At 43.4% G+C, this 10,141-nt stretch overlaps 2 protein-coding genes across 3 annotated transcripts in view; one reads left to right on the top strand and one right to left on the bottom strand.

Moving 5' to 3' along the window:
• blzf1 (basic leucine zipper nuclear factor 1) overlaps positions 1 to 3,062 on the bottom strand; it is a 5,497-nt gene extending 2,435 nt beyond the window's left edge. The window contains exons 1-5 of one of the 2 annotated variants that reach the window (XM_032533249.1): positions 2,913 to 3,062; positions 2,487 to 2,569; positions 1,303 to 1,754; positions 717 to 916; positions 311 to 439 (exon numbers count right to left, since the gene is read on the bottom strand). In XM_032533249.1, the coding sequence (XP_032389140.1) occupies positions 311 to 439; positions 717 to 916; positions 1,303 to 1,754; positions 2,487 to 2,505 (800 nt within the window). In that variant the 5' untranslated portion in view covers positions 2,506 to 2,569; positions 2,913 to 3,062. Of the gene's footprint in view, positions 1 to 310; positions 440 to 716; positions 917 to 1,302; positions 1,755 to 2,486; positions 2,761 to 2,912 lie in introns of those variants that run through there. The other variant, XM_032533330.1, reaches the window with a different exon arrangement.
• The window catches only part of ercc5 (excision repair cross-complementation group 5), a 9,947-nt gene continuing 2,707 nt past the window's right edge, over positions 2,902 to 10,141 (top strand). Inside the window, exons 1-11 of the mRNA XM_032532303.1 lie at positions 2,902 to 3,389; positions 3,519 to 3,694; positions 3,822 to 3,937; positions 4,109 to 4,210; positions 4,457 to 4,523; positions 5,008 to 5,151; positions 5,248 to 5,458; positions 5,850 to 6,791; positions 7,607 to 7,890; positions 8,186 to 8,305; positions 9,607 to 9,820. Coding sequence (XP_032388194.1) covers positions 3,302 to 3,389; positions 3,519 to 3,694; positions 3,822 to 3,937; positions 4,109 to 4,210; positions 4,457 to 4,523; positions 5,008 to 5,151; positions 5,248 to 5,458; positions 5,850 to 6,791; positions 7,607 to 7,890; positions 8,186 to 8,305; positions 9,607 to 9,820 — 2,464 coding nt within the window. The 5' untranslated portion in view covers positions 2,902 to 3,301. The remainder of the gene's footprint in view (positions 3,390 to 3,518; positions 3,695 to 3,821; positions 3,938 to 4,108; positions 4,211 to 4,456; positions 4,524 to 5,007; positions 5,152 to 5,247; positions 5,459 to 5,849; positions 6,792 to 7,606; positions 7,891 to 8,185; positions 8,306 to 9,606; positions 9,821 to 10,141) is intronic.

The following is a 10,141-nucleotide window of genomic DNA, read 5'->3' as shown; positions in this document are numbered from 1 at the left end:
ACCTACTCTATCTGTAAAGTGTCTCGAGACAACTCGTCATGAATTGATACTATAGATAAAACTGAATTGAACTACCGGTCAAAAGTTTGGGGTCACTTAGACAGAATACCGGCTGAGATCAGTTGCATTGTTTTTTAAACCGGGGCAGCAGTTTTCAGATTACATTATGTGCTTACATAATTGCAAAAGGGTTCTCCAATATGTATGTATTTGTGCACGCACGCACGCGCGCGCACACACACACACACACGCACACGCACACACGCGCACACGCACACGCACGCACACGCACACGCACACGCACACACACCTGTGAGTGAGAACCATGTTGCTGGAGAACTCTTCTCTCTCTAACAGCAGGTCCTGGATAGCTCCTTGGGCCTCCCTGGTCTGTCTCTGCAGCGCTGCTCTGGCGTTCGTCAGCTCCTCTGCCATGACTCTGAGGAGACAATGACAACCTTGATGCAAGTGCTTTGATCAGCATTATAATATTATCTCATCTCTAATTGATCCTTGTAGAAGAAGAATCTTTTTTTAATTGTTGATTTGTCCTCCTCCAGGAGACAGAAATGTCAGATGCTTGAAGGATGAGAGCATAGCAGCTGGTAGTGCCCAAAAATAAAACATCCCATCATTTTTTATTTTTATTTTTTTAATTAATTTCCAACCACTTCTCTTCTTCCATTTGTCACACAATCGTTTGGGCTATTTCATACCTGCTGGCCAAGAACTTGCTCCTCCAAACATCACACTGGATACTCATTCGCTCCAGCTGCTCTGCGGTGTGTGCCAGACTCCGGCCTAGAGTCTCATTCTCCAGAATCAGCTGGTTCTTCTCCCGTGACATACGCTCAAAGTGGTACTGAAGGTCATCACCCACCGACGCCACCAGCAGTTTCTTCAGCTCCCGGTTCACCTGGCACACGGATGAAAGTTACCAAAAATACTTTTACAGCTGTATGTGTGTGAATGAGGAAATAAACTTCTTTTATATTTCACTTAAAAGCATGTAATCACTGAAAAGACAAAAATACAGTGCACTCATTTCTTAATCAACTCAAATAGACAATAAGGAGCATGACTATATTATATTACCAATTTGGACTTATCTGAACAGAATTATAAATTCAAGCAATTTTACATGAAACATTGGAATTCATTGCTATTAGTGAACGCTATATAGTTGAAATTTCCCATAATTCCTGCATGGTTTGAGACATAAAACGGCAATAACCCTGACTGTGCAAAGCCTAGTATGTTTAATATCTTAATAAACTGTATCAGCCTCATTTGGGCCCTTACCTCTGTCTGCACACGGAGCTGATTGGAAAGCCCTTCCTTGTCCTGCAGCAGCCTGCGTTCAGAGTTTTGCAGCTTATCCAGCTGTCCTCTCCAGTCCTCCACCAGAGGCAGCGGGGGAGAGCCCTGCTCCTCAGTCTGTTGCCCAGCCTCCCCTTTACCCTCCGCAGGTCTTGTACGGGTGTGCCGGCTAATAGCAGCACGTGGGACGATGATCCTCACAGCATCCACCTCTGTGCAGGCCTCTCGACTCACCCTGCCGAGGTGGAGCACCCCGAGAGGCTGGGGGGGAGTGGGATGGGTAGATTTGGGACAGTGTTTGGGGCTAGCCACCTTCAGAAGGAGAACTGCAGGCGGGCCTGGTGGCAGTGTCTCCGTGTTTACCTCCAGGATGGCGGGCGGTTTTTCAGTTTCCATGCCATCGCCAGTGCCTCGGATAGGCACACTGGCAGGGCCTGGAATAAATTAATATAACCAAGTTTACACTTTGAACTTAAATGTGTCCTGATTGATCCAATCAGATGTGGGCCGCTCTAAATGCAGGTGGGAACATTCCTACAAAACACACTGTTTGTATTGCACAACAAAAAACAGTTGATCTGCAAATACCAAATTACACAGACAAAGACTTCAAGGTGTCAAACATACATCATGGTATAGCCACCAAAATCCCTCCAGCACGTAGGGCTTGGTAGTGAACCTACAGTGTGTGTTTAGACAACATTAAACATACATTTTGGCTTCTTATGTTAAATGAAAAAACTAAAATGATTATATTCCTCAAAGTAAGGTCTGGACCAGACTATGGTTTTGATATCAGCACATAAACTCTGCACTGAGTGGGCACAAGTATTGAAACATTTCAAATAACACCCAGCCATAGCTGTATGGATGAGTGGAGATGTTATTTTTCAGCGTTGAGCAGCAGTGACACAATCTGATAATCAGGTGATTACTTAAGATGCTGTATGTTCATTTATTATTTTAAAGTTTTAATGAAAGACAATCTTGATCAGTCTAAACAGGCTAACTATGAAAGCTGAGAATAAGAAGGAAGCAGTTCTCTGTGTAATAACCTGAAGATAAATGATATGTAAATGCTAAACCATAAACAGAATGAAAAAATTAATTATAACTGATGGTCCTAAATAAAAGTAGTCCCAAATGAAAACAATACCGTTACATACCTCTGACAGCAGCAGTCATGGTGGAGGTGGTGTTAGCTGAGAAGGAAGACAGTAGTTCAGGTGAAACCAGGCGACTCGTCGTCCTGTGACAATTAACAATGGAGACAGGGTTTTGTTGTGAACATGCCTAGCCTTCAGTGTTAGTGACGGCGATGAAAGACGGCCGCTGGTCAAAGGTCAGGTTGAACAGCTGAGGTACTGATAACGTTAGCTAATCTTCCACGATAACGGTAGCTAACTTAGCTGGTTAGCTAAACGTTACCTTGCTAACGGTTAGCCGTTTGTCGAGCAGCGTTGACGGGAATTTTAACAACCCCAAGTTATACTAACACGATATCATGATAGCGGCTTGCTACACGGAAAGACCCCTCTTAGTAGCATTATCTGGGATCAGATTTGGGAATTCAGAAAAGTTAGATAACGTACCAGCCGGGTAACTGGGTCCAACCTTCTGTAAGCAGCTGCAAGCAAGCTGTTTATTTTGTCACCGGAAACAGTTGGCCTGATCTGAACTTTCTCTAATGGCTCTGACGAGTTGAAAGGGGCGATTTTTGCCCTGGGTTTTGTGTCTCAGGCAACACTTCCTGCCTTTACTAAAATAACTAGCCAGCTAATGTGCTGATGTACTGCACATAGACGGTTAAAGAAATTGCAATTGATGTGGCCAGAGTTGCTCAACCGGAAGTTCTTAGAAAAACCCATAGGACAAACCGGAACAAACGTTTCTTTCACTGTCTATGGAACAAACATGGCGCCCCCCTTGTTTTCTTAATACACCCATGTCACCGACGCGCGGAATAAAGTGAATAGTTATAATGGGAGTGCATGGACTCTGGAGGCTGCTGGAGAGTACAGGGAAACCCATCAACCCTGAGACTCTGGAGGGAAAGGTCCTTGCTGTTGGTATCCTGACTTGATTGTGATCTATACATCTATCTTTCTCTCTGTGATTGTTTGAGCAGGGTCCCATCGTCTTTATCTCTCTGTCAGATGTATTGTAACTGACTTTCAACCTTAACCAGACCCCTCCAGACATCAGTATATGGCTGAACCAGGCAGTGAAGGGGGTGAGGGACCGTGAAGGCAACAGTGTCCAGAACGCCCACCTCCTCACTCTCTTCAACCGCATCTGTAAGCTGCTCTTCTTCCGCATCAGGCCAGTCTTTGTATTTGATGGGGACGCACCACTGCTGAAGAAACAGACTCTGGTTCGTCCAATTCTGTCTGAACAGCCACACGAGCAGTCTGTGTTAAAAAATACTTTTTGATATTTCTTCCAAATGGATGTGATTCCCACATATTCTGTCTTTTCACATGGCCATGGCTCTTCTACAGGCTCTGAGGAGGCAGAGGAAAGAAGAGTTGAGCCGGGAGTCGAAACAGACTAATGAGAAACTTCTCAAAACATTCCTGAAGAGACAAGCGATCAAAGCTGCACTAGGAGACCAAAGGTAAAGAGACTGTGGCAGTGTACAATGGAGGGTTGGCAACAACAAAAAACGGCCATGTATCTCCTTTCATTCCCTCTCTACTTACCTACTCTCTGAATAAATAATTTCTTAAAAGCTACAAGATAAACTGTCTACTCTCCTGGTAATCTAATCATTTTTGTCCTGCCACAGCAAGGACCCTCTACCCAGCCTCTCCACTGTGAGGAGAGATGGGGTGGACGACATGTATGTTCTACCAGCCCTGCCAGCTGCAGAGGAGAAGGACAAAAACAGGTCAGAGGCCTGGAGAAGATTACTATTTGCTAGTTATAGTAAATAAAGTGGTAATTCAGTCATATTATCTGCATTCTAAACAGTTGAGGAGCCTTAAAAGCTTTTTCATCTTCACATATGTTAGATAAGAAAGTCAAGTTAATCAACGACAAGTTAACACTGACAGGAGCACACAAAATGTATTGTTTTATACAATTTCACCTACAATACTGGTATAATCATTTTTAAAGTGTTTGGTTCTTGCAGTTCCGAGGAGGAGGAGGAAGAAGAGAAAGACTTGGAGGAGACGGATGACGGCTATCACATGTATCAGGTAAAAGGATTACATGCACAAGAGCATCACATTCTATAGCACCAACACCAAATAAAATAGCTTCAAATACTTAGTTGTTTATTCAAGCAAATTTTGATGGTATATGTATATATATTTTATAAGACATGAAAGGGGAGACAGAGGGGAAATGACACGCAGCATAGGGCCGCAGGTTGAAATCTTCTCTAGATGGGTGCCCCGTATTTTGGTTTTTAATTGTATTTTCATATTGCTTGGTTTTTGTTGGATCCTGGTCTGGTCCTGGCTGTGTAGCAATAAAGGGTTTTCACTGAGTGAAATTAGCAGTGAAGGCCTCTGTTTAGGGATCATATCTTCTTGATTGTTTCATAAAACTCTACTGTCATGACCAAAAAAAACATCTATGTTGTTGTTATGTTGGTTGGCTTTATCGCCCAGCCTTTCTCTGTGTAAATGCCCTGTCTGATAACTGAGATTTAAAGCCAGATTGCTCATTGTGTCTTAGGGAGAATTGTATGAAGACCCCAACTCAGTGGACATTAACTCAGAGGAGTTTGCCAGCCTGCCTCCTGAAATGAAACATGAGATACTCAAAGACATGAAAGAGTTCTCCAAAAGACGTCGGACCATGTACCACAAACCCCCAGAGGTACTATTAGATCTCATTCGTGGCACACCCACACATTCACCCATCTCACCCATCTCCTGTTCTTCAAGCTCACAGACTCTTCTTCACTTCTCTTAGCATTCAGGAGACTTTTCACAGTACCAGCTTACCGGCCTGCTGCAGAGGAACAAGCTGAACCAGCGACTGGAGGGTGTGGAGAAAGAGATGAGACAGCAGAGCAGCGGCAGCACTCCACAGCTCTACCAACTGGACGGGGACCAGCAGAGTCAGAGCGTAGAGTCCCACCGACTGGTGTCAGAAGACTCTTCTCACTATATCCTTATTAAAGGTGAGGGCAGCCATGATGGTGTTCACTCAGTCAAAGGACTAATAACAGCTTTTCAATGTTCAACAGGAAAAGTATCAATAATTGGTTTAAAACGTATCAAAAAGAAAGTTTCCAAAACACTGCTCACAATTGTATTTTGTGACAGTGTCACTTTAATATCAAGTTAAGCAAACAAATAGTTTAGTGTGACATCCTATATTAAATCTCTGCAAGAACATTTGGTGCCATATTTCAATCTATGGTTGTCGGGAACAACATGCATAACCTTCTGATGTGTTTCAGACAGTGGTTGTTGTAAAGTAAAGGCTGATTTGTGGAATGGGCCGAATCCGAAAATGTAAACTTGTCTTAATTTTCATATTAAAAACACCACGCCGCTTTTTCTACACAGGCTCCAAAAAGAAGAGTGAGACTGCCCCCGAGAGCCGACCTGCAGCTGCAGCCTGGTCTGGGAGCTCCCTGACAGGCTGCCAAAGACGAGCAGTGGACAGACCTGAGCCACTGTGGCGTCCTGCTTGCGAGGACGTGGCAGAAGTGCAGGGTCCCTCCTCAAAAAACTCCAATCCCTCGGTCTTAAAACCGCCTCGGGGAGACACATCACCTCCCTCGCCTCGTACGCTCAAGGCGATCCAGGCTGCAATGAGCGACAGCTCAGACGAGGAGAAGGTGGACCATGATAAGGACGGCAGTACGTCCCCGCGCACCCTGCTGGCAATCCAACAAGCTCTAGCTGAGGAGGAAGATGGCGCTGCTGTACACAGCACTCTAATCAGCAGCACATCCACCAAACTGCAGGCAAATATTCATCATCCCGGGCCACAAGTGGTCATCACCATCTCAGAGGAAGAGGCAAAACCTGAAGATGTGAACCCTTTGCCTAATGAAAAATCTGATTTTAAAGGGAACCCAACAGGCCACCGTTTACACGTAAAAGACTGTTTGATTGTTAGTAGTTCTGAAGATGAGATGGAGAGTGTGATCGGTCAGAGAAATGAAGCACTTCGCTTTGCGGCGCAGCAACAAACTCCTGACGCAGAGATGAAGTCAGAAGAGGAGACAAAGAGCAGACAGTTGACGGAGGTTATACACACACTAAGTAGTGGACAGTTAGAGAAACCAAAACCAGAAGAGCTGGAGGGATTGAACACAAAGCCACAGGCTGCTGCTGCTTCCAATCAAAACGCATTATCCATTAATCTCTCTGCTCCACTATTTGGGACTGAAATTCATCCTGCGTTGGTAAAGCCGAGGAGTAACAAGATGATCGAAGCTCAAGGGGAAAGGAATGGAGATGATGTGAAGTCGGAGGGCAGTGAGGAGAGCGAGTCGGAAGGTGCAGTAATAGTTGGGTTAAGATAACACTCATTTGTTATAGTCTTGTCCAATTTAAATAAATTTTTGCAAAGATCAAACTAGAGATAGATCCGACATGTGATAGGTGCAGACAGGCCCCCCAGCTTCTCGTGTTCTGGCTTAGTTTGACTGGTTTCTGGAAATACATTATTTTTAATTCTATGTCAGTTGCACTGGGCTCTGTAATTCAACCTTACCCACTTGTTGCACTTTTTGTTCTCTCTTGAAAAACTGAAAATTCGTCAAACCTCCATAACGGTGCTCTCGCCTTCTGTATTTAATAGCCACGCAATTGATTCTTCTTAATTGGAAGTCAAGCCAACCACCTAATCATATAAACTGGGTGTGTGACTTAATGAGCTGCATCCATCTTTAAAATGTAAGATATCTGAGAGATGGGAAGCAGGAGAACTTTAGGAGGATTTTAGAACCCATTCATTTCCTACTTCTCTTCTATCAACTGCAGTGGGATCACTCCCATCCTGCCATCACTCTTAATTTGTCCTTGATACCCTAGAGACAAACGCCCCCTTATTTAGTTATGTTATTTTAATTATTTTAAATAATTGTTTCATTTATTTTCTATATTTTTTTTTTGTTCCTCTTGCTAATTATAGTTTTTTTCTTCTATCAATTGCCATAGATGATGTGATTGTTGTTCAATATGTAGCTATGTGCTATCTATATGTCTGTTACACGTTGTCTACCAACAAAAAGGAAAATAAAGTTACATTAAAAAAAAAAGATCACACTCATTCATAACTTAACTAAAGTTTTTTTTTTTTTTCTCCCCAGAGAGCTTCATCGAGGTGTCAGACGAAGAATTTAGAGAGGAGGATGCAGATGATTCGCTAGTAATGGCGGGAGAGAAAGGACCTCCAGATGAAGTCTGCAGAGATGAGACCAAGCAGGAAGAAAAGCCACAGGAAGGTTTGACACAGGCTCCAGCCGCTGCTTTGGAACTAGAGGAAGAAGAAGACGAAAAGAGACAGACAGAAGAGAAAGCGCTAAAGGACGGAACAGAGACAGAAGAATCCAGCTCAACTCCAGCAATCAACGAATGGGAACACTTTGATGTGGTAAGCTTGTTTAGACATGCAATATTTTGCCTAAAATTACAACTATTTTAAAGAATATAAAAGTTACCCTTAGGATTTAAAACAGAATAACAAGACGATTGATATTTTGGTGTGGTGTGTGTGTGTGTGTGTGTGTGTGTGTGTGTGTGTGTGTGTGTGTGTGTGTGTGTGTGTGTGTGTGTGTGTGTGTGTGTGTGTGTGTGTGGGTGTGTGTGTGTGTGTGGGTGTGTGTGTGTGTGTGTGTGTGTGTGTGTGTGTGTGTGTGTGTGTGTGTGTGTGTGTGTGTGTGTTGCAGGATGAGCTGGAGGCGCTGGAGAGCTCCCTCCAGGCGGAGCAGAGCAGCCTGAGAGAGCTGAAACAGCAGCAGGAGAGGATGGCGAACACAGTCACTGGACAGATGCACCTGGAAAGCCAGGTGAACCAAAGACACCGTGAAATCACATCAGGACATACGGACACATTTAAACTAGGGCTGCGCAATTTTATCAAAATCGCAATATGGACCAGCGCAATATCCAAAATCGCAGGGGCGGCACAATATTTGTTAAAGGCAAAATATGTGTCAAACCAGTCTGAATGAGGTAATGTAGTGCTGCAGAAACATCCCGTCCCTACAAATCTTTGCTTGGTACAGATCCTCGCAAAAATCACACTATTACGATCATGCTTTTCATTTTAATATTTTTCAGTGAAAATAACAAAAATGCTACAAAAATGATCATTCCTTCCAAAATCATGAATCATATTGCAATCACAATATGTGTCCGAATAATCACAATTGGATATTTTCCTCATATCATGCAGCCCTAATTTAAACCACAAATGCACTCCAACCCTCACACTTATAATTAAGGAACTTATGAGCTGCTATCAAAGAATGTTCATTGTAAAAATAGAACACAAATGTAGATACACATGCATGATATATGACAGTGTTTCTCAAATGGGGGTACTTTGGAGTACCGCAGGGGGTACGTGAAATCTTTGCAAAAATGCTAATTTGAAAATATGTCATGCATAATTCCTCAAATAATTATACTATAAGAATGAATGAACTAAGTGATGGATTCTTAACGTTTGAAATGTAGCATTTCAATGTTTTTGCTTAATAAAGGTAGTTGTTTAGTGAATCTATCACTGCCGGCGCTGTACTGTTCCTCTTTTATATAGACATTTTTTTCTACCAGAAATGTTTTGGGCTGATCAGGGAGTACTTGGCTTAAAAAAGCTATTCAAAGGGGGTGCAATATTGAAAAAGTTTGAGAAACATTGATATACAGTATGACAACCTGGAGAAGGCAACTGGGAGATATATTTGTTTGTGGTGCCTCTGCCATACATTCCCAGAGCCATGCAGTCAGTATTACTTTACAATCCTTGCGGTAAATGTGCATATGTTGGTCAACACACTATTAAATATCACAGGCCGTCAGCGTTTAATGTAGCATCACCACGTAATGTAAAACCTCTTAAGTGCAATTCTTCATTAATCCCCTCTGCTGTTTGGATGCTTCTAAGAGGTATTTCTCAGATGACTGCCCGAAACATGCACATCCTAAAAGGGTTAAAGTTCTAAGATCACGGTGCAAAACATAGTGTCATCAAGAAATCAGCATAACCCTGATGTGTGCAGATTAGGACACAAACCATCAGCTTTGGTACCTAGCTATTGTGTGTTTTATGTGCGAGTAATGGCGGTTTCATCTTTGATACCAGGAGCTGCTGCGGCTGTTTGGCGTGCCGTACATTGTGGCACCGATGGAAGCCGAGGCTCAGTGTGCAGCACTCGACCGCGCTGAACACACCCACGGGACCATCACGGACGACTCAGACGTGTGGCTGTTTGGAGGGAGACACGTCTACAAGAACTTCTTTAGCCAGAACAAATATGTTGAACACTACCAGTACAGTGACCTGCAGAACCAACTGGGTCAGTGTTCTCCATCATCTGTTTAAAGGTCCCATGACTTGGTGCTCTTTGGAGGCTTTTATATAGACCTTACCATATCTGAAGTCTCTTTCCCAAAATTCAGCCTTGGCGCAGAATTATAGCCATTAAAACCAGTCCCACAATGAGCTTTACTTAGTGTATGCCATTTCTGAGTCTGTAGCTTTTGAGGAGAGTTGGGGGGGGCTTGACCAACTGCCACTTTGCTCGTTTGAAAGTCATGATATCTCGCTCTCATTGGTGGTTCAAATTCTCTGGGCGGGCAAAGCAGAGAAAGGGGAGGTAACCTTGCTCCTTATGACC

Source organism: Etheostoma spectabile, chromosome 1 (assembly GCF_008692095.1).
Source record: "Etheostoma spectabile isolate EspeVRDwgs_2016 chromosome 1, UIUC_Espe_1.0, whole genome shotgun sequence".
In the NCBI taxonomy this organism is placed as follows: domain Eukaryota; kingdom Metazoa; phylum Chordata; class Actinopteri; order Perciformes; family Percidae; genus Etheostoma; species Etheostoma spectabile.
Note: the sequence above shows the minus strand (reverse complement) of the source record. Positions and strands in the feature narration are given on the sequence as shown.